General features: G+C 41.6%; 1 protein-coding gene across 2 annotated transcripts; it reads left to right on the forward strand.

Annotated features, from left to right (window-relative positions):
• The first annotated feature begins 1567 nt into the window (after nucleotides 1-1567).
• On the forward strand, nucleotides 1568-23803 carry LOC141737840 (cell surface glycoprotein CD200 receptor 1-A-like). 2 transcript variants are annotated; one of them, XM_074572830.1, is made up of 6 exons: nucleotides 1568-1878; nucleotides 15209-15517; nucleotides 16284-16529; nucleotides 17313-17412; nucleotides 18939-18990; nucleotides 20815-23794. In XM_074572830.1, exons 1-6 carry the CDS (start codon nucleotides 1809-1811, stop codon nucleotides 20935-20937), a joined length of 900 nt encoding a protein of 299 aa, XP_074428931.1. In that variant the 5' UTR covers nucleotides 1568-1808; the 3' UTR covers nucleotides 20938-23794. The 2 variants fall into 2 exon arrangements, with proteins under 2 accessions (XP_074428931.1, XP_074428930.1); XM_074572829.1 differs by having other exon boundaries at nucleotides 1624-1935; nucleotides 20815-23803.
• Nucleotides 23804-24028: the final 225 nt, after the last annotated feature.

Raw genomic sequence — 24028 nt, forward strand, 5'->3', positions numbered from 1 at the left:
TTGCCTACCAAAAGCTGTCTAACTTCTGGTTCCAAATGAATTCCTGTAGGAACGGCAGAGACCTTTCATTGTGGCAACTCAAAGTAGGACTCTTCTTACTTAGATGACAGTTTGCTGTCTTCCAAAATCTCCTCTATCCCATTGTATCTTTTCAATTTTTCACATTCATGCAGCAATCATCTATGCAATATGCCACATGTCTGCACATTTACACTGTCTTAGTTTCCTCTTGCCTTTGCCTTTGAGCACCATTTCTTTTGCCTTTGAGGCCTCATACTGCTTGCATGTTGCCGGCTTCTCTCTCCAGCCTTGCATCTGAATCTCTACTTACATAAAAACCTCTTCTTCCTCTCCATGCCCTTGTCTAAAACATAGCTATGATATCTGTTCACAAGCATTACTAACAGCAAATACTCCAAAAATAAGCCAGAGTGTTACTGTGAATAGCATATCGAAAACCTTAGAACACTGTGGAGGAGTGTCAAAATGTTAAATTGAATTTAAAACATATAGTGGGGAAAAATATACAGAACGCCCTCCCACACAAAACTGTAGTCAATAAGATGATTGTGGGACCAAGATCTGATTTTCTTTACATGAACATTATCAGTCTTTTTTTACTTATTTACATAGGACCTTAATTCACACTTTTCTGTTCCAGTGAACATCAATGCAGACCATTTTTGAACACCAGTCTGATCAAACAAAATTACCAGAACATCAGACTACAGTCATCAGTACAGCTTACTGATGTTCAAACACGGTGTGCAGTCCTAGCTCCTGAGCCGTTCAATTTCCTGCCGACTTTGATATGTTTTCTGTCTTTACCTCTTATGTCGCTGTCCTCAGTGGTAATTATTCTGACTTGTAGCTTTCAACAGCCCTTTCTCTACTGCTAGCCCACAGAACTGTGCTGGGAAAGTGCTGTGGCTAAAAAAAGGAAAAGAAACTCTGAATCTAAAATTAGTAGATCAGTGAGGCAGTGGGGAAACAAGTACAATATTATTTAAAAAAAAAAACCACACAAGAGCATTCTGAAAAATCCAAACAGTTTTTCAGGGAAAGATGTGGGCCAGCTTCAATTCTGTATTATTTCTGCTGAAAAGTATATAAAATAGGCTTTTCTTTCCCTTCAAAACTCAATTATTCCCCCCATGGTCTAGAAAGCCATGGTGTTCAAGATGAGAACTATACTGCCAGTAGCTAAGTAGCTACTGAAGGGAGAAATCATTTAAAATGTCACTTATAGGGAAGAGACTGCTAATTTTTTTGAGGGAGACATAAGGAGGAATGTTCTTGGAGGCAGTGTCAAAGAAGTGACAGAGAAGTAGCAGTAGTAGCAGCAGCAGTAGTAGTAGTGACAAATATGAAGAATAAGTTTCTCTGTAGCTTCCCAAGACTGTTTTCCGTTTTGATATTAAACTCAGCCTTGAATAATCTCCTCTGCTTTTACCCCCTCTGAGGTCTGCTGCAGGGTTTATCTCCACGCATCAGCCTCTTGAGGAGAGCCAATGAACGGAAGGCAGAGTTGTTCAGTCTGTTTCCTCAGCATTTGCCTAGGCTCGGCACAGGAAGCCTAGTGCTCTGAAAAGTCAGAAGGAGGAACCTCTCCAGCTTTGAGGAGCCACTCGATCGGGAGCACGCACAGTTAGAGGAGAGCAGTGGGAAAGGGGGAGAGAAAACACTGGTTGATATTGGCTGTTGAGGACGCACTGGCGAGCAAGAAATACTCCCCATGACCACAGCTAGGTTGGCGGCGGGATGGATGGAGTGACGGAGCTGCCTGAGCTGTGAAAGCAGGAGCCGACATGAAGACTGCTGGAAAGACTGTGTGTGTTTTTGTGCTGCTCACCATCACCAAGGTCACGAGAACAGTAGGTGAGTCCAACGGAAACCAATCAGCCATCGGGATGGAAGAAAGGGAAATGTGCACAGGTATTTTCTTTCCATAAAAGCTATTCATCAGGCTGTGACTTTCTGTAATTGCTAAAAGTTATCGAGCACAACTAAAACGTGCTTCCCCAATATCCGCTCCTGCTCCTTTTTTCCTCAGTGGTCACAAGGCTGCCAGGCATTATCCCTGTGACTTCCATGTAAGCAATTATTCTGTGACCCTTAGCTGGGAACGTACTGTTTGTCACAGATAGCCTTTTTACTCAGACCTCTGAATCCACACCATCTGAAAACTGACCCATGTGACATGTTAAAATAGGGCCATGAAAGTGTTTGTGAACTTGAAGCTTTTGCCCATGTTGTTTCTGCTGAAGAGAGGCTACAGATACTCTGAAATAGGGCAGGGATCTCTTGCATCTTTCTGAGGAGTGGTGGAAGATCACTGATGCGCTGACAGAAGGGAGCAGTTTCTGGAATTTTGTTCTGAGGCTAATGGCCACGTATCAAGTATCGAAAGCGGGAAAGGCTCTTGTGCCAAAGACAGAGGCACTCCTAAGCCTTTCTAACCCCCTCTTTTAGTGTAGTTGACTTGGTTTTAATATAGTCTAGCTACGGCAGTTAATGTCTCTCACATACTGTTCATTTGCATTTCTAGAGCCTGTGCTCTTCCAGGGACCACATAGCAGTCTGTGGACTTGGTAATGGAACTAGGGATTTAAGCAGCGGTTCCAGAAACCTAAACTGTCTATGTATAGAGGGAGAAGGCAGATAGGTCTGTGAGATCCAAATTAAACTAGGGACATCTCCGAATAATATGTAACGTGCCTGCGTCCATTCCTATTATGGAGAGGTTGAACTAAACTGCATGGACAGGTGTTACTCTGTTCTACTTGGCCAGAAAATAAAAACAGCCTCTGGTGATATTTTAAAGCAAAATGGATGCAGTCATTGCCGGCAGCGAGGAAACACCCGTCTATAATGTGTTTTGGCTGCTTAAATGAGGGATCTAAAATGGTTACCTCAGTGCTACCCATTGGAAAAAACTGAAATACTTCACAAGCCTTATTAAACTTTGCATCGGTAACCTCACAACAGGCACGCTGGAGGTAAAAAACCTGTCCTTATTCTCTAGTAAAGAACTATCTCCGAAGAATATTGATGAACCTGCTCAGGGTCATACAGACAGATTCTGGTGGCATCAGAGACAGTCTACACTTTGAATACAGCTGCTCAAAAAGTAAAGAAGCATGGACATGTCAGAAAACATTGAAGAAAAGAGGGGAGACAAAGTGGAATCCTACTGGCAAAAATTCTTTTTAAAAAAGGACTTTTCTGGAAATATTAAAAAAAATCCAATGCCAAAAAGCTATTTTTTTCACCCAAAAGGTAATTGGATTTTAACTTCTTGGTGTCTTGGTGAATCAATGATATTCCCCTTCAAAGAACACAGAAAAAGCTGATTAGTTAAAATGTAATTTCATGCTTGAACCTTCCCCTCCCTCCCCCAAATAAAAAGCAGGTCACATTTGATGGGACATTTTTAGCTAACACTGCTCTTAAACTTGTTTCCTTCAATATTAGGGTGGCTGTTCTGAGCAAGATGTAATGACAAGGTTTTTTTCTTCAGAGTTCACATGCTGAATATGTCAAGGTGACCCAATGTGTCTATTACATCCAGAGAATTTTAGTGTCATATGAAGCTCAGAAGGAACTATGTCCCTGCTGCTGAAGACTACAGCAAGCTACCCTGAATGAAATAAGGTCATGCAAAACCTGTTGTGTGTAACCAGGCTTTATCTGCATTAGCATTTTCCTTAACATTTCCTTAGCGTGTTGTTGTGTGTGGTTTGGTTAGTTTTTATAACAGCAGAAGGGCCAGTTCAGAAGCAAGGCTGACATCACGTCATGATTGTCAAAACTAGATCTGCCCACAAGCAGAATTGGATAACATGCTATGGAAGCTGCTGGTGTGAGATCTGTATTAGCAATCCTTCTGCGACAATCCCCATAGAAGCAGCAGTGGAAAAGATGCAAAATTAAAATCTTTTCTAGTAACACTTTGAAGACTTCTTTATTTTAACTAAGCAGACAGGACACCTCAAGTGGTTGTGTACTTACTCCAAAGGAGAGGGGACAAGGGAAGGCAAGATCTGCCATGAGAGGTTCATGCAACAAATCCTTTTTATTGGATTAACATTTGCAATGTTGGACTGTGTAAATCCTGCATCTGCAGTTGTATCCTGTGACAAGAGATAGGACCGAGTGCTTCAGAGGAAGCTGCAAGAAATCCATTGTCAGTGATGAGATGTGATTCTCCATGGTTGGTTCAGTTCTGTCAATGGTGAAAAACTGAAAGCAGGGGCATTGCATTAAAGATGTGGAATTAGAGTGTATGAGGTGAATAAAATGGAGTAGATTTACAGAGCAACCTGGCTAGAGTTCAAGTTTACCGGCATACATAACTTTCTTAAATGCTGCTGCTTTCATTGAGTTTCTTTCCTTAATATAACTTGTAAATTCTCTTTCACTAGCGTACTAGTGAAAAGTTATTGCCTTCTTACTTTCTCTGTCCTAGTGTGTTTCAGTGATCCGGTCTCCCTCCTATTCTAGATTACCGTGGAATCTTGCTCCAGATACAAAGAATCACAGCCTAAAAAAATATTCTAGTAAACTTACATTTGTCTCCATTTCACTATTTCTTTGCTGTTCCTTTGGGTCTATGTGCTGGAATCATTCTGACTTCTTTTACCTCAAAAAAGCCTAATCCAAACAGCCTGTTTTTCTTACCTACATGCTTAAAACAGAATTCTGTACTATTAAATTAAGCAAAAATTTTCTCAGAAGGCACCCAAATTGCCCTAGAACAATTTTCAAAGCATGTCCTTGTGACATTAATGCTTTACTTTGCTGTGGTCCAAATGCAGTGTCTGAACATGTCTAGTGTCAAAACCATGGAAACAACGGAGTTGTCTTCCATGCTGACCATATACTCCATGACTACAAAGCTGATTTCCCTTAACTGGGAATGCACTTGCAGAAGTACCTGCTACTTAAAACTCATAGTTGATATATTTTGTATTTAGAGGTACAATCATTCATTAAAAAAAAAGTGCAGGGAATCTTCTTATGCTGCCTTATCGTTGCATTGAGCACGAAAATGCTAGGAAGTACTATGCTAAAGCTAAGCACTAAACAGGGTATGACTGAGATTTTGATGACATAGAAGTGAGGGCATAAGCACGTTTTCACAACGACCCCTTATGTGGTCTCTGCAAAGTATAAAAAGAGGGCATACAACCTACTGTTTGGAGTCACTGATCAGTTTTTGTTCAGAATAGCAAGAAAATGCCACTTAAGCATAAATAAACAGTACAAGTTATTTTATTCTTCTTATCATGGGGAAGAGAGTAAAGTCCAAGTTCAGTGTGCAGAACAGAGTATAAAACATTCTGTATCTCTTTTTCTATACTGAGAAGTGGGGAGCCTTTGCACTTTTTAACACATGGTGTCACAGTGCTACTCTGAAAGAAACACTACCTAAGGCACTTTGGCATCCCGTGCAAATCCCTTTTCTCCTCATCCATTCCAGCTCGCATTCTGCAAGGATCAAGATCTGCTTACTTTGCACACAGAAGTTGCTATACCAAGTTTAAAGTTTACAGCCAGACTGATGTAATATGTGACAGCTTGTGAAGTTCAGTGATGATTTATTATCAGTTGAGGATTTGGCCAACAGTGTTTGTTCGACAAGCTCGATGGCTCTAAACATACAATTTAAACACCAATTCCTTCATTAAAGAATTGTACCCATCCTTTTTTCTACAAAGTCATGTTTATATTGAGACATAGCCCATTTATGTGAGGGTAGAAACACAGCTTCAGAAAGACCCCTGCATCACTGCATCAAATTGCCTTTTTTTGCAGTCATTGTATCATGAAACATTTTTCATAAACAATCTGAGCGCCAAAAGAAGCACCCACCTTCTTGAAAGGCTGATTTTAATCCTGATTGAGGCAAGATTCTCTATTCTAATTTCCAGCTTAAATTTGTTGTTCTGCCTGTTTTTACTGTTATTACATTTTAGGATGCTGAATTTCAGCACACATCTACCATTCAATTCATCAAGGTCACCTGATTCTTTTTGTGTGACATTGCCATACTTTATATTAAAAATACTTTATTCTTCCTGCTTTCAACAAATTTCCTCACACACTCCTGATACAAATGCCAATGCCATTAGTAAAACTGTTAAACAAAATTACCATAAAATCATCTGCTGAGAAACACTATTAGCAAGCTACCTTCAACCTGACAACTCCTTTTAACGCTGACTTTTGCTTTCCTTCTTTAATCCAGTTTTTTGTCCATCATGTTTCCCTCCACTTTTCCCTCTATTCTTCAGCTTAATTTATGATTTTCAAGAGGACGCTGTATCAAACTGCATCTCTAACTAGGTGAGCTTTAACATCTCTCCTTTGCCTTCAAAATCAGCTGTCTTGAATGACTGCTTGAAAGGATCCTGGAGAAAGCTAAAGAGAGTGAAAAGGTCATATAAAAATTAAAAAATAGGAACTGGCAACTGCAAAGATATATTCCACCTTGAATGGGAAGACTGAAACCTTAAGTTCATTATTAAGTTTTGTCAGTGTGCTCACCTCTCTGCAACATATAAAGTCACTTCCTAATATTAAAGTTTGCCATCTGAAAAAAATCCAGCCATGCTGCAGACACTTTATACTGGAAAAACGGAGTTTACATTGACAAAGTGTATTTTTCTGGCTGTGTTTTAAGGTTGCTATTTCAGCTTGTATGAGACAGCATCAGGAAAGAGATGCATACTGCAAGTGACAGTAATGGTGGCAGAAGAGAAATGTGTTAAAAGGAGAACAAAAGAAGAATTTAAGTATGAGGAAGAATGGAATTTTTGAGAATAGAAAAAAAAGCCTAAATAGAATGAAATGGGAATGGGAGATATTTTTAAGGAATAATGATGATTATGGATAAAAGAGTGTGAATGGGAAACTAACAATAAAGGTATAAGTCTCTCATTATGTCCTTTCAAAGATATGTCCACGCTGAAAAAGCTGTGATTGCAGCTTCTAAAAGCAGAGCCATGTGAGCTCAGGCCAGCTAGTTCATGTATTTCCATCACGAAAATTAGAGTAACTACTTACTACTCACCCTACACACGGGGCTGGTTTTCAGCCTACACCCCATCCTGTGCTGTTGTGGCTACAGCTTCGGAGTCACAAAGCTGCCATATATAAAACTCTGTCAGTACTTCAGCAATCCCTACCCTAGTACAAAGCACTTCTATTTGTTTGTCTTTCACTTCATTCCAGACAAGCCTTGCCAAGTGTCACAGGCACTCTGTGGCAGTAGAAGAGGAAAACAGACGCAGAGCTCAGCCTGGTGTATCCGGCCTCTTCCAAGCGTCCTGTATTGCCTTTTTGATTATGACTTGCTATGACTCATATAATATATTCATTCCAAGATACAGTTAGTCATTTGCTTGTGGCATGATCAGTGTTTCAGTTCATTATACCTCTCAGTTTAATATGTCACTATCTGCAGTGGAAGTGTGGAGGGTGGGGGAGACGCCCCAAAACGCTGTGGTAGATTGTTACTGTAAGAAATAGAGACACAATAAGTAAAGTGCGAAAAGCTCTTTAACAACTAAATTTCTGAAGGTGTCATGGAACTTGAGTCATTTTGGGGGCAAGAAAAAATACTACTGTGGGTTAAAACCTGCTATAAAGAGTAACAGGCTGGAAATCTTTCCTATTTGAAAGCAATCAAAAGCACTTTCAAGCTGCTTAGCTGTTTCTTATTTTGCAGTGATTCCCCTAAAAATTTCAGTGGCTTCACAATCAAGTTATCCTGTTTTTCAAATCTTTCTTTCTCCTTTTACTGTGAGACAGATTCTGAGAAACAGGAGAAATGACTAAATAAGTGACACTGCAAAGGAACAGGTGCAACTAGTTATCCACAAGAAATGTCAAAGACACTACATAAACCATGTTGAAAAAAACAGAGCAAAATCTTTCCCCCAATCTTTTTCAATTAAAGTAATGACAAAAGTATCCTGCACATTTATGAAACACAAATGCGAACTCCTCAACTGAGTTTGTTTTTTCCTGAGAAAGGATATGTCCATTTCCAAACATAAAAGTGGAATCTGTCAGTGCATTGGAATGTGCACTCAATGTGCTGGAATAGAGTTTGAGAACCTCCTCAGACATGGCTTGAAATCTTCTTCAACAGTCAAGGAGAGACAATGAGGACAAGGAGAGGGCATAATATTATTGGTGTCATAATTAGATGAACTTCAGAGGCTGGAGTCAAATTGGAGGACCTCAGTCTAAAAGCCTGCTACCCACCCCAGCTGTCAGATGAGTCTCTGAGGTGAAACCTGCTCATGATGGATTTGCATCCACAACCAAAAAAGGCTGGTTCAGCCTGGAGCTGTACAGGACTCCCGGAACCTGACTTGCCTATTTTCTACATCAGTGTGACAGACAGCACGTATGCCTGGGCTCCTGAACTCTGCTCCTTCTGGCTAACAGAAAAAATGATTGCCATTTTCCAGAGTCCACTCATTTGTGAAGAATAAGACTGAAAATGAGAAGTTCTTTACAATAAATGTGTAGGTATACTATCCTTCATTTCATCTCTCGAGTGCAATGAAATAGTTAACAGGACTGACATTTAATTATCGTCCTTTGGTTATCACTGCACTGAGATGAGCTTGATAGCTCACACCACATTTCTTGTTCTCTGCAAACTTGTGGCGAGGCCTTTGCTGCACTGATTATCCCCTCTTCAGGTGCAGCAAGCAGTCAGTTCATCTCAGCTATAACATGGGATTTCACCTTGAGAGAAGTAGCAGTGCAACACACTAGCTTGTTTCCGAGCCTTCATTTGAATAGATAAATGCTGACGTGTATGACATATATGCCCCAAGGCACTGGTCATAAACCAACCAGCTATCGCAGAGGAAACTTTACCAACTGACTTTTAGCCATTTTACAGTATGAAAGCACAATTCCAGAAAACTGTGGTGCAATGACAGGTCTGAATTAAAACACTTGCAGCACTGAAACTTTCCTCCTTAACAGACTGGAATACTTTTGTTTGTTTAGTTCTCCTGCAGAGCAGACACATGCCCTTTAGGTTTAGAGAAATTCCCAGAGAGAAGGGGAGGTTGTGTCCTCCCTCAGAGCTGCTGAGTACATACCCAAGAGTGCAGGCTGGGGCGGGCAGCATAAGGAGGGCAGAGAAAGCAGATGGGGAGACCCTGGCAAAGGGTTTGATTGGAGCAGATCCACAAGTAGCAACAAAAAAAGGAGCTCAGAAGAGATCATGCGGAATCTGTGCAGACTGACAAGTCAACAGAAGCTAGTGGAGCAGAAGAGACGACTGGGGGAAAGACCCCGTTGTGTAGCGGCAGAGAGCAGGGGAGATTTATTTTCAGGCAGGTTTTTTTTACATTAGTATAGCTAGCAATTATGTGTTCCCTAAAGAGCTATCACTATCTAGCATATCGGTTTCTGTTCTAATAAAACATATTTTTAGAGACTAGATGGCTTTTGGTATGCTCACTCGAAAAAGAAAGCAGGGCATGTCCAACTTTAGCCCAAGATGAGGTCCTATCAACATCTCCAAATTAAAGGAAATGCTATGGCTGACCAGGAGGCACAGGACAGGGATGTGCATAATTTCTATTTAAAGAACTGCCTTTGTGCTGGTGGGTTGCATAGTTCTTTACAGATCAAACCCTGAGAATATACATTTTGGACTGTTTTTAAATAAAGCTAACTCTGTGCTACAAACCAGCAAGTCTTGACATCTCATTAGGCTATATTTTAGCTTGAAATAGACAGAAGGGCGAATCCTTTTTTCATTAGAAACAGTTATCAAAATGGCTGACACTATTCTTTATGGTTTGGAAGCTTCTTATCGAGTATTACCCAGGCCCAGACCTATTTTTCTTGTGAGTGACAAGATTTTAGCTCACACAGTTCAAAACCTCACATTATCTGAACTTGGTACTATGCTCTGTGGTAAAACGAAGCAGAGCTCTCTCTTTGCGTATACTTTCTTGGGAGAATAGAAAGCACGCTGGAAGATTTCTGCACCATGTGATAATGTGAATGACCATCTATAGAAAAGGAAGCACTATAATCATGCATATGGCTGACAAGCAGGGCTAATGAGCAAATGCCCAGCAGAACTATCAGCCTGGCTACGCTGGTTTTGGGACTCAGTCGAGCCGGTATCCAGAGCACTCTGCTATCACAACATGCTTCCACGCCACATTGAACTGGAAGAGGATCAAAATAGGCACAGGCTCTGCAGTTATGCCTTGCTCCCTTACCATTTTGTTACTTTCTCTGTCTTCCACACAAAGATAGACAATCAGAGTTTTAGACAGTCTTGGGAGAATAACAGGCTAACAGGGTCATAACACAGGATAAAATCTCTTCCTAATAATATATATCTGTTCTACAGAGCTAAAAACATATTCCCTTTTCCACCTTAAGAGGAGGCATTCAAAGTAATTTCCCAAATACAAATTAACCAAACCTTTCAGGATTTTTGGCACACACATTCTTCTGTAAAAGAAGTTTAAAGATCACGTTTCCAGCAGCATGCCTGAGAACAGAAGCAAAGCAAGGAAGAAGTACGGAATTCATATTTTCACTGATGCCACTTACCTGTGCTCTAGAGACAATAAAGAGGACAATAAAGTGAAAGCAGTTTAACTTTATTATGTTTATAAGGCCTCTTCACAACAGTAGGAAACTGTATGTAAGAGTAGGATAAACGAGAAGATTTTTTACCAATTAATCTACTGTTTGGGGAAAAGCTCTTGCCTTGCTAAAAGCCTTCTAAACTCATAACAAGATACTGGGGAATTCATAAATTCACAGAATCACAGAATAGTTTGTGTTGGAAGATCATCTAGTTCCAACCCCCGTGCCCCAGGCAGGGACACTTTCCACTAGACCAGGTTGCTCAAAGCCCCATCCAGCCTCGCCTTGAACACTTCCAGGGATGGGGCCTCAGCAACTTCTCTGGGCAACCTGTTCCAGTGTCTCACCACCCTCAGAGTAAAGAATCCCTCTACAAATGTTTTGTAAACCTAACATTGTACTTAAACATGATTCAGCAGATTTTAATCTGACTGATGTGGCTTATCATTTAAAGTGAATGGTACCCGATTCATTCAGGGGAGAATATGACAGAAAGGCACAGCAGAAAGCACCACTTTCACTCCCTCTTTGTTCATTATCTTGAAGCACACAAGCTGTTAGGTTGTGGAATGTGTACATTGCAACAGGCTGCTTAGGAGATGCAGAGTTGAAAGACAAGTAAAATGATACTGCTTTAATATGTAAATTAAAGTGCATGCACTTAAATATGCACAACATTGTCATTCCTGCACAATCTTTGCAAGCGTTATCCACAGAAACCCCAGCCCCAACACACAGGCTCTTTGAATGCTTAGGGTTGCTTAGTCATTTTCAGATGAGGTCAGCCATACTGATGACATGACTCGGAGCTCTGAGGCTCTTGGCAGTATTAACCTGGGAGAGGAAACACTTTGTTCTCCAATTTTCAGAGATATTCATAGAACTCACATCCAGAAACGTCATGAGACAAAAGGCTTCTTTCAGTTCCTCTCCTGGTAAAATCATCTGAGCTCAAAACACACACGTCACATTAGCTGGAAATGCCATTAAGCAGAAAAAACTTGTCATTTAAAAACACTTCCAGTGTAATAATGTATCCCAGAAGACTGTTGACAATTGAAGTAAGGAAACAAGCATTTGAAGAGTTCGTGGGTAATTTGTGTCTCAGAAAATGCTGTGAATAGATAGCACTTTTCTTCTTCAGCCATGCTTGGAAACATTAATCAATGAATCCTTGCAATACTGAGCAGCAGGAAGCTAACCATTATTTCCCTTATTTAATAAAAATGGGAAGAGGATGGCTTCAGTGAAATACTATCCTTACCTAATTTTCCTCTTCTACCAGAAAAAAACCCCAGACTTCTCAAAATTAGACTCTGACTTCCATGTTAATACAGCTGGAGTAACTAACACATTACAGCACTGTACAGTGTAGACAGTGTGAGGCAATATTGCAGCTCCACCTTCTATCAATCTGCAGGAGCTAGGTCTAGGTTTGGAAATGTCTTCACCCAAAGGATAATTAATCCTCAAAACAAAAAGACAAAAACCTCTAAAGGAATCTTTAAGTGGTGAAAATGCAGGCAACAGTATTCATTTTGTAAGTCAGAAATCATTTCCCAAGAAAACAGTTAAACAGAAGGAAAAGCAGTTGAGCTGGAATGGTTCATTCACCTAGATTCCAGAAGATAATGAGATTTCAGACAATATTATTAAGGTAAAACTAACTGTAGTTTTCTCAAAGAGAATAATAGTAATGATTTGACTAATAATTTGAAGTTGATGCTCATTAAGACCATTTCTCATAGTGTTGTGAATGTTCAGGAACTGGGCTTCATATGGTGCCAGCCAGCAGAGACAATAGAATTCCAGCTCTGCATAGAGGATAGAGAAAGACAACAAAGTCAGGTCTGGTACCTCAGAGGGAGACTTTGACAGAGGTTTGATTAATCACACAAAACTTAGGTCTTTTAATTCTTTGCATATTCCAGCTGAACTTCCAATTGCCTCTTTAGTATATCTGCTTGAAAGGTTTGGGGAGGGGTTTAACATTTTTGGAATGATTTGTGAAACATTCATTTGTCAGTACAAATCAGGTTGGTTAACTTTTGTTGTCCTTCCAGATTAATGCATGGTGTGAAAGTAGTGCTCTGATTTTCTCCTCACACACAGCTCTCAGAGTATGGCTAAAACCATTACTCAGCCCAAGGAAAGAGCAACTTGGGGTTCTACCAGAGACACAGAGCACTCAAACATCAGTGGTTTACAGTCCCTGGTTTCATAGAATCATAGAAAGGTTAGAGTTGGAAGAGACCTTAAAGATCATCTAGTTCCAGCCCCCCTGCCCCAGGCAGGGTCACTTTCCACTACACCAGGTTTCCTAAAGCCCCATCCAACCTGGCTTTGAACACCTCCAGGGAAGGGGCAGTTCAATAGTTTACAGTTTAATGGTCATCTATTAAAAGAGAAAATGACTGAGGTGGTAAATGGAGGCTGGTTTGGACTGCAGCTATGGGTATTATTCCTATTAACTCACTAATTGTTGCACCTAGGAGATTTGGAAAAAGAAAGGTTATTTATCTGTAACAGGTGGTCATTTATACACATACATGCATTGTGGATTTTTGGGGTTGTTTGCTTTTAATTTCAGCAGGTCCCAAAGGACACAAAAGTCCCATTCCCTCACCTATACTTCCCACTGGTTTACAACCTGTGCCTCAGACTCTTGTTTTCTCTCAGCCTCAAAAGTGTCTCACAAAGGAGGGTGGGTTGTGTATGTAAGTGTAAGCAACACTAATGCACATAATAAGCAACTCATCTTGAAGAACAGTAACAGGTAACCTTTGTTGCATCTCTGACTGCTTGCCCACATGTGCCTTCACTGCGAACAAAGCCCACCAGAGAATACTTCATTAATGAAAAGGTCCCAATATGACTAGTTGAAACGAAGCAAAAGAACCAACTGTCCCAAAGGTGGCACCATGTTGAGAGGCTTCAATGGTCAAGGAAATAGTGAAACGAATCTTGGGGTTAGAAACTTCACCCCTTGGATGTGTCAGATGAAGAAATGGGCAGATGAGGGGCCCAAATCTGGTCAATACAAAGAGAGGAAGAGTGACTCATGTTCAATACATGCAAAAAAGAATCAGTCCTGAAAGCTTGTGGAAGAAGAAAGCCTGGGCAAATTAGTTTCTTGGCTAAGGAGAAATTCAGGGGCCCATAAGGAAAAAAAAAATTAAAAAAAATATATTAGAGGCAATCCTCAGAGTGTGCCTTGTCTTCACAGAATCACAGAATGGTTTGGGTTGGAAGGGATCTTAAAGATCACCTAGTTCCAAGCCCTCTGCCATGGGCAGCGACACCTCCCACTAGACCAGGCTGCTTAAAGCCTCATCCAGCCTGGCCTTGAACACCTCCAGGGATGGGGCATTGACAGCTTCCCTTGGCAACCTGTTCCAGTGCCTCACTACCCTTATAGTGAAGAATGTTTTCCTGATATCGAATCTAAATCTGCCCTCCTTCAGTTTGAGGCCATTACCCCGTGTCCTATCACAACACTCCCTAATAAAGAGCCCCTCCCCATCCTTCCTGTAGGCCTCCTTTAGGTACTGGAAGGCCGCTGTAAGGTCTCCTCGGAGCCTTCTCTTCTCCAGGCTGAACAACCCCAATTCTCTCAGCCTGTCCTCATAGCATAGGTGCTCCAGCCCTCTCATCATCTTCATGGCCCTCCACTGGACCCATTCCAACAGCTCCGTGTCCTTCTTGTGCTGAGGACTCCAGAGCTAGACACAGTACACCAGGTGGGGTCTCACCAGAGCAGAGTAGAGGGGCAAACCCAGAACACAGAGAAGCCATAATAGTGGTCTGGCTCTCCACCCTTCACTGGCCAATGTGATAACTTCCGAAAAGGACAAGAGGACTAGGTCCAAGCTTTTCCATACAGACATCTAGCTTCAAGTACATAGTTCAAGGATCACGAAAAGATAGAAAGGACATATCGTGCCTAACTCCAAGCAAGAGTCATCTCTTAAAACCCAAAAGAAGAGTCAGTGTCATAGAAAGAAACAGAACATGTTTCCAAGCAAATGCAAAACAGAATCAAGAACAAGACATACTCACTATTAGGGAGTCAACACAGTTGATTCATCAACTGAAAAAGGTGTTTCTGCAACCTTAGCCTCACCAGCAAGAGACACAGGGATATGGGCATATTTTACACTTTCATAACTGCATGCCTGGCGCAAAGATAGGCAGGACCTACATTCATGTACTATTGGTACCTCTTCAGTAAAAAAAGTACAGTCACAGTGTGAATGCATATGTACGCATTGTGTACATTCATAGTGTGAATGAATATGTTCACAAATATTCAGGAAATGAAATGACACCCCTGAGGCAAAATCTTTTCCCCCTACACGAAGCTCTGCCGTTGTTACTTATGTTGTGTTTATGCCTGAGAGGTATGGACAAGGCCTTTGTCCACAGCGGACCCTAACCCTTACCCTGGCATGCAACAGTGCAGGTATTTCTCTGTGAAGCACAGACCAGAACTCCAAGGCTGTGAGTGACTTCCCTGGGATCCTTCTCAAATATCCCTCTCCTTCTTTCTCTCCTTCAGGGCACAAGAGAGTGTCAGTGACAGTAGGTAACAGCTCTGTGCTCATCTGCTCTCCCAAACCAAATATGACTATGGCAACATGGAAAATAAACCCCAAGGCTGGAGGCCCCTGCAGCCTGGGATACAGGGCTGACCAGAACAAGACAGACAGAACAAACTGCAGTGAGAGCATCAACTGGAAATTCAGACCAGATCAGGATCCTACCCTTGAGATACAGCAAGTGGGAAGAGCCCATGAGGGAAGTTACACCTGCGAAGTAGTAGTAGCAGAAGGGAATTTCCACACGTCATACTACCTGACTGTGCTGGGTAAGGGACTCCTTCCTTATTTTACAGTTCTCCAAAGGACCGTGGCTGGGCCTGGACATACAAAGGGACATGCATGGGGATGCACCAGGGGAAGCGCGCAGTAAGAAGTGGAGGTTTCTTCCTGGGATAAACTTCATGCATTTCATTGATAGCAGCTCCATGTCTCCCTTCTCCTTATTTCCCAAAACTTCTCTTCCTTGTCCCGCCCCCTTCTCCACTGCCTAGTTAGAAATGGCAGGTGTGAAGCAATATCCAATATACCAACAGAGAATTCTGCATATGCATACAGTCATCCTGTGGAATCAATTCTAAATACACTAATTTAAGAGAACTAAAGCATGCGAGACTGACATTTCCAAGTGCTGAGATATTGTACTGAACAGGGGATGTTCTTTTCCAGACAGTAAGAATGGACCCATTTCCTCTTATGCTGCCATTCAAATACATTTTAAAAAATGTGTACAATGGCTGCTTAGGTCAAAAGTCTAATTCAGTCCTGCATTTGGGATAATTGCCTACCGCAATGTCCAGGGAAACCTCCTCCATGGCTGTGGTAAGCCACCTGAATGGGGGAGAGTTGTCCAAAAGGAAAAAAGAGGCACGATCTCTGTCTCTTGTGACTTGGGCCCATGTCACTGTAACGGGATTGCACCTCCTACCTTATTCTCCTCTTTTCACTCTGTTCATTTTGGGTAGAAAACAAGAACATCCTACCCCAGCTGCAGCAAACTCATTCCATGTATCTCCTCCTCCTGATGCTTTGCAGTCCCCCCGAGGCTGACCCTCTACTGTGATGATCAAGGGAACCCCGTGTGCAAGGCAGCGGCAGGGAAACCGGCTGCTCAGATCTCGTGGGTCCTAGAGAACAACTCCACCCCCAAGGAAGAAGGCCATGACGACGGGACAGTGACTGTTCTCAGCAAGTTCACAGCATACAGCACCAATGGGACAACCTGCATTGTGTCCCACCTGGCTGGGAACTGGAGCAAGTCCATAGCCTGTCATCCCACAAGTAAGCTTCCCCCTGTGCATTCGGCATTCAAAATCCTGTGCACATTCTTGTTCCTTCTAGGAAGGAAAATCTGTAAAAGCTACAGAAATCTTCAGTGAAGTCCCATATAGACAGAGTACAATCCCCAACTGCCTTTGCCCATAAACATGACCAGCTTGTTTGTGTTCTAGACACTATTTCCTAATGCTTTCTTTCTTAGGACAGATATACATAAGTGCGGTAGTATTGTTTTGGTAATGGAGATGTTGGAACCAGAAACAAAGCACTCATGATCTTAGTGTTAAAATAATCACTTGGAAGCAGAATATCAGCAAAATTTTTTTGGATGCAAATGTAAAGTCTCTTGCTCAGATCACAGTAAGAGAGACAAAGAGAACCAACTCTTGCATGGCCAGCAAAAACAAATAAATGACTTAATTCTGAGTTGTGAATGTCTGACTGTATGACATTTGGTTTCTCATTTTTGCTTTTTTTCTTGCTTTTGAGAACTACACATAAGTTGCAGTACTGAGATATGCTGAGTTCTTGAGAGGATCTCAGGTATGACTTAGTGAAAAAATACCATGAGTGTCCACTGTGGGATTTGTGGGATCTGCTTTTGTCTCTGACGCAGATTCCATTTGTGTTTCTCAGACAAGTTTCATTACTGACTTTCCCTTCTGCTGAAGTGGATTTTATTTATTTTACAAGCATGAATTAAAATGTGTGTACGTACTAAAGCAGCTTTAATCTTATACTGAAATAACAAAGAAGACATAACTAAGACTAACTCTTTGTGTTTAGAGTCCACCATCTTTACCCGATACGTCTACATCATTCTTTGCTTCCTGAGCATTATCACCTTCATGGCTGTCTTTTACTACTTTAAGCTCCACCGTGACAGGTACGTATGATAGAGTGTTAAGAAAAGATTGTCTGCTACTGGAAGAAATCTTTAAGTAGCATTTGTGTCTTGAAACCATATGAGTTTGACAGTCTGTGCTGCTATGAATAACTGAATTAACTACATCAAATAATTCTATACTGCAGACACTGTGCGTTGCTCACATCTTCACTGAATAATGCACCTGAGTAAAATATAAATGGGCAGAAGCTGGCAGAGGTTCCTCATTGCATTGCCTGCTATGCTAAAGGGGAGCTCTTCTTTTTAATAGGAAACTGGGAGAGTAAAGCTGTTCTTCAGATCGGGTGACAGTTTGTCAATGTCTCTCTTGTTTAGATCGGGGGGTTGGTTCTGCTGCCTAGTAAGTTCCATCAAGTGCCAGAGGACTGACCAGTGCTATCCTGCCATATCAACAGAGGGAACAGCAGATTGTAACTGTATTTATGAAAAAGCTCCCTGCGTGAAGCTGGACTCTAGCCCCACTAGGACTATCTGGGGAGAAAAAAAGCAGTTCCAATAAAAAACTACAGAAATCATTTCTGCAGAGAAAGGCTCAATTAGCACCTGTACTGAAAACCTCAGCTATGTTTCCTCTTTCCCCTGTTCCAAAACTGATTTTCTCCCAAACCTTCTACCTCAAGGTTAAGAATTGGTTCAATATAATTTCACTAACCGCAAATTGTACATCCTTCCAGAGAACTTTGATTTCAATCTTCTGCTTCCACTTTGTACTTAAGCTCCCACAAACAGGGGAAAGAACTCTAAAGAAAGTCAGGGTGCCATAATTTCAGGATTGCCATGGTTTAACCCCAGCTGGCAACTAGGACCACACAGCCACTCGCTCGCTCCCCTAGTTGGGAGGGGGGAGAGAATCAGAAGATTAAAAGTGAGAAAAAACTCATGGGTTGAGATGAAGACAGTTTAATAGGTAGAGCAAAAGCTACACACACAAGCAAAGCAAACCAAGGAATTCATTCCCTGCTTCCCATCAGCAGGCAGGTGTTCAACCATGACCAGGAAAGCAGGGCTCCATCATGCGTAATGGTTACTTGGGAAGACAAACACCGTCACTCTGAACATCCCCCCTTCCTTCTTCTACCTCCAACTTTATATACTGAGTATGACATCACATGGCATGGAATAGCCCTTTGGTCAGTTGGGGTCAGCTCTCCCAGCTGTATTCCCTCCCAATTTCTTGTGCACTCCCAGCCTACTCACTGGTGGGTGGTATGAGGAGCAGAAAAGGCCTTGACTGCTTAGCAGCAACCAAAACCACTAGTGTGCTATCGACACTATTTCCCATCCCAAAGGAAGGGAAAGTTAACTCTATCCCAACTGAAACCACAACTACACAAGGATCAAAAGTCAAGGAGAAAGAGATATGAGAAGGCTTTTTGGCTTTACTCTTCATGACAAAAAAGAAAGAAATGCTTCATAAGATTGTGATCAAAGAAACCAGGCTGTGATCCAGCCAAACCTAGTATTAAGAAAGGAATTAGCTTTAATACTTGTTTTCTTTTCTACAGACTGTGCCACAAAACCAAACCTCCTGAGACTGCTCCTACACATTCCCCACAGGTAAGGAGAATTACACAAATTAGACCATCACCAAATCAGGGATCTTTTGGTAGCCCTGAAAACATAGTCAGTAAAGGGAAACTATTAGATTTTTACACTCTGCTTTCAGCAGGTGCTTATGTCTTATATATTTACTCTTAGCTGTATCTCAGGACAAAAGAAAGCCTATCATCACCATAATTTTGACTTGGAGCAAACATTAGAGGCATGTTCCAACAGCAAAGGCTCAGCAACTGCCACCCCTTATCTTAGCAAGTAGTGAGTCCCACCACATCTCCCTGCTGAAAACAGATAGACTGACCACAACTGCTGTACAAACAATACTCAGGAAGGATACTGCATTGTCAGGGGTTAGGGAATATTAATAAAGCTATTAGTAAAGAAGAGGATTAAATAACAAAATTAACAGACACAGGAGAAAAAAGAATATTCCTCTTGATGTCCAGAATGATAATGTGCAAGTTTTGAAAGCCACTCTTTATCTTGTATGGTTAATCCACAATCAAGGACCAACCATACTCAAGACAAAACATTTTATAAAACAATGTAAGCAGTGCTGACCTGCAAGCTGGGAGGTATTCTTGAATTCCCTATGCTGTTACAAGCTTCCTGTGTAGCCGAGCAATTCACTCATCAGCTCTGTGTCTCTGTTCTCTGCTACTAAATATAAACAGGATTTCTATGCAGGCAAGATTTGTTACATCTATATTGTGACTATCTGTGCACCTAGAGTAGACCCTAGGCTCAAGTTCTATCATCAATTTAAAAAGGTGCTTCAGTTTTGATTTCTGAAAAGACTTAGTCCATTATAGTTACTATTCCTCCTGCCCTACCTCACAGTTGTTGCTGACAGATGCAGTTGCATTATTGTAAAATAATGGGTTAATAACCAGTGTTCTTGCTGTCACATCAGGCAACTTTCATTAGTTTGTCTGTAGACTGAAATTGTAGACTAATGGAGGGATCAATCTTGGTCAAGACTCTAGCATGTTATTTGCTCTTTCTAGAGAATTGGAATCATAGAATCATAGAATCATAGAATTGTTGAGGTTGGAAGGGACCTTTAAGATCATCGAGTCCAACCTTTAGCCTACCCTGACAAGAGCCACTTCTAAACCGTGTCCCTCAGTGCCCCATCTACCCTTTTTTTAAACACCTCCAGAGATGGTGAATCCACCACCTCCCTGGGCAGCCTATTCCAATGTTTAATAACCCTTTCAGTGAAAAAATGTCTCCTAATATCTAATCTAAACCTCCCCTGACGTAACTTGAACCCGTTTCCCCTCGTCCTATCACTTGTCACCAGGGAGAAGAGGTCAGTCCCCATCTCTCTACAACCTCCTTTCAGGTAGTTGTAGAGGGTGATAAGGTCTCCCCTCAGCCTCCTCTTCTCCAGGCTAAACAACCCCAGCTCCCTCAGTCGTTCCTCATAAGGTTTGTCCTCCAGGCCCCTCACCAGCTTTGTAGCCCTTCTCTGGACACGCTCCAACACCTCAATGTCCCTCTTGTAGCGAGGGGCCCAAAACTGAACGCAGTACTCGAGACCCTAATACAATTTTTTTCAGGCCAAAAAAAGTGAGGTAGAAGGGGAGGAAAAGGAGGCAGGTGAACCAATACCTCAGCTTTACCCTAAAAATATTTCACAGAAACAGCAATACATGTTCTTTCGTAGAAATAGCAATAGAGTTTCGTTCTTAAATACAAGAGGAATAAATATGGGAGCACTATTTTCCAGTTACATTCTTCAGTCCAGATCAAAGGCTTGCAGGCTCTTGCCAAACTAAACTAATCGTTGCATTTACAGTTTTTGGTTTTGTTTTCTAGGACGACACAATGGAAGTGGAACCTTATACTACTTATGTGCAGAAGGAAAATGTAATTTATAACTCAGTGTCTGATCTGACAGTGGGGCAGAATCTTCTACAAGGACTGTCGCCAGCAACATGAGTGATTCAACAACACTGGAAAGGGAGAGAGACACTTTATAAAAGACTCGTTATTGACAGAAACTTACCAGAGAATTTCTTCATATTTAGGGACAACATAGCTCACTAGGTCTGTTCAAATACTTGTGCTTGCTGATGAGTCTGTATAGTTCTTTTTTCCCCATTTTGCCTTCTTCCTTGGGAAAGGAAACACGTTTCCTGTTATTCCTTGGGAAAATGTGACTGACCCCACGCCATAGTTTCTCCTGGAAAAGTTGCTGTGATCAGTCTTCCCTTTGCTGTTCTTGCCTTGGAGATTCTAGTTTTGTCAGGCACTTCTAGGCATTACTTTGATGCACTTGACACTATGTTGCACACATCTGGGAGATGGGAGGAGTGTTAACCTCTGAACTAAAATGAAACACTCTTCAATCAACAGCCACTTTTTTCTAAGTCACAAATTACTAATATAGTGGCCTGAGTACTGATCATGATGGAATAGCTCAAATGGCGGAATATATTGGTAGGCAAGACCTTTAATCCCCCGGTTCTGAAAACGGAAATGAGTGATGAATTTAGAAGGTCATCCACTAAGACAGAGACTTCACTGGCATAGAATCATGGAGTCACAGAATCATACAATACCAGGTTGGAGGGGACCTCAAGAATCACCTGGCCCAACCTTTCTCGGCAAAAGCACGGTCTAGACAAGATGGCCCAGCACCCTGCCCAGCCAAATCTTAAAATTGTCCAGTGTTGGGGAATTCACCACATCCCTGGGGAGACTATTCCAATGGCTGAATGTTCTCATTGTGAAAAGTTTTCCTCTTGTGTCAATTGGAATCTCCCCAGGAGTAACTCGTACCCATTACCCCTCGTCTTTTCCATGCGACTCCTTGAAAAAAGGGAGTCTCCATCTTCTTTGTAGCCACCCTTTAAATACTGGAACATGGTGATAATGTCTCCCCTAAGCCTTCTTTTCTAAGGCTGAACTAACCCAATTTTCTCAGCCTTTCCTCATGTGTCAGGCTTCCCCATCCTTTGATCATCTTTGCGGTCCTTCTCTGGACCCTCTCCAGCTTGTCCACATCTTTTTTTGCCTAGCGGAGACCAAAACAGAACACAGTGTTCCAGTTATGACCTCACAAGTGCTGACTATAATGGGATAATGGCTTCTTTACCTCTGCTGGTGAAGCCCTTGTTGATGCAGCCCAGCATCCTGTTGGCTTGCTTTGCCGCAGCAGCACACTGTTCACTCATATGGAACTTGTTGTCCACCAGGACCCCCCAGTCCCTTTCCACAGAGCTGCTCCCCAGCCGGGTAGATCCCAGCCTGTGCTGCAGTCCTGGATTATGTTTTCCCAGGTGTAAGACCTTACACTTGTCCTTGTTGAACTCCATAAGGTTCTTGTTAGCCCTCTCTTAGGTCTTCCTGCAGGGTGGCTCTCCCTTCTGAAGTGTCCACTTCCCCACTCAGTTTGGTGTCATCAGGGTACGCTTGATTCCATCATCCAGTTGACTTGTGAAGATATTAAACAGCATTGGGCCCAATATCGATCCCTGGGGGATCCCACTTTTCCTGTCAAAAGGTTGCCAGTTTGAAAAGGAGCTATTTACCACCACCCTCTGGGTATGGCCTGTCAGCCAGTTCCCCACCCACCATACAGACCACTGTGTAGATCATAACACAACAGTTTCTCAGGAGGAGGCAGTGTGGAACCATACTGAAAGCCTTGGAGAAATCCAGGTAGAGAATGTCTACTGCTCACAGCTCACCAACCAAACAGGCTACTTTGTTGTAGAAGGCAATCAGGTTTGTCAAACTCGATTTGCCCTTGGTGAATCCATGCTGGCTTTTCCCAATCCCATGCTTCATTTGACTTGTGATAGCCCCCAGGAGGATTTGTTCCATAACTTTCCCAGGGACTGAAGTAAGACTGATTGGCCTATAATTTCCTGGATCCTCCTTCAAGCCCTTCTTGTAGATGGGGGTGACATTAGCCTTCTTCCAGTCTTCTGGGACATCCCCTGATCTCCACAACTTCTCAAAGATTATGGAGAATGGCCTTGCAACGACGTCAGCCAGCTCTCTTAACACCCTTGGGTGGGTAACATCAGGGCTTATTGATTTCTAGGGGTCAAGCTCCTGTAATAATTCGCATACCAACTCTTCCTTCACTGACAGTGTGTTTGTGTTTGCATCAACCTGGATATTTTTTTCCCAAGGCCTGTGGCACAACAGTGCTGGTAAAGACAGAAGTGAAGAAAGTGTTGAGAACCTCTGCCTTTTCAGCATGATAAATGTATTTGTTAAGTTCATATATAGTATTTCCACTAAACGTGTTCATTCTGTATTTCAGATTATCGTTATGATTACTTTTCTGTATGATTCTCTGAAGATATGGTATTCCTCTCTTTCTTAAGAGTATTTGCATTAAGATACTGTAAAAGAATTATGTTACTCAGATTTGGTAAACTACTTGTAACAGAAGCAAACATCAAATATTTCACAAAATGAAACTAGTTAAAATATATCTTCTATAACTGTGCAATATTGTACAAAAAGGATAAAATGCTTGCTAATTCTAGTCATATTTATTTTAACTACCACAACTGAAGATTTTTTCATTAATATGTCTAGATGTTTTATTGATTTTTTTAAAATATACTTGCAAATTCACATTTTTGTATGTAAATTAGCCTATACATCTTAATGTCTCTCATGTTGAGGTTGACTTCTTCTCACCTTCCCAAAATATCCTTTGGGAATAAGATAAATAAATTGTCCTTTACATACTATCAGTTCTCAGAAGTTTTGATTGATGCCTTACTAGCTGAAGTATGAAAAATAAGAGTAAATAAATCCATTTGTAAACCTCTGCTTACTACCTCTTATTTCAGTATTTTAAAGGACTGACTGGTTACTTGTCTGATGGTAGGATCAGAAGAACAAGATTTTTCCTTTACGCCATAGAAATGTCTTTGCCACACATTGCTAGAACTTTTCTTTGGGATAGCCTCCCAAGGGCTATGACCTACTGCTTGTAAAACAGACTTCTAAATTGATTACAGTTCCTAAATGTATTACTCATGTAAACTCATACAATTGGTTA

The sequence above is a fragment of the Larus michahellis genome, chromosome 1 (assembly GCF_964199755.1).
Source record: "Larus michahellis chromosome 1, bLarMic1.1, whole genome shotgun sequence".
NCBI lineage: Eukaryota > Metazoa > Chordata > Aves > Charadriiformes > Laridae > Larus > Larus michahellis.

What these genes read in the sequence shown, in the direction of transcription:
- LOC141737840 (XM_074572829.1), top strand. Translation starts at nt 1,809, where the DNA reads ATGAAGACTGCTGGAAAGACTGTGTGTGTTTTTGTGCTGCTCACCATC. An exon ending in ATACTACCTGACTGTGCTGG is followed by an intron (nt 15,518 to 16,283) that starts GTAAGGGACTCC and finishes GATGCTTTGCAG; the next exon opens with TCCCCCCGAGGCTGACCCTC. An exon ending in CATAGCCTGTCATCCCACAA is followed by an intron (nt 16,530 to 17,312) that starts GTAAGCTTCCCC and finishes CTTTGTGTTTAG; the next exon opens with AGTCCACCATCTTTACCCGA.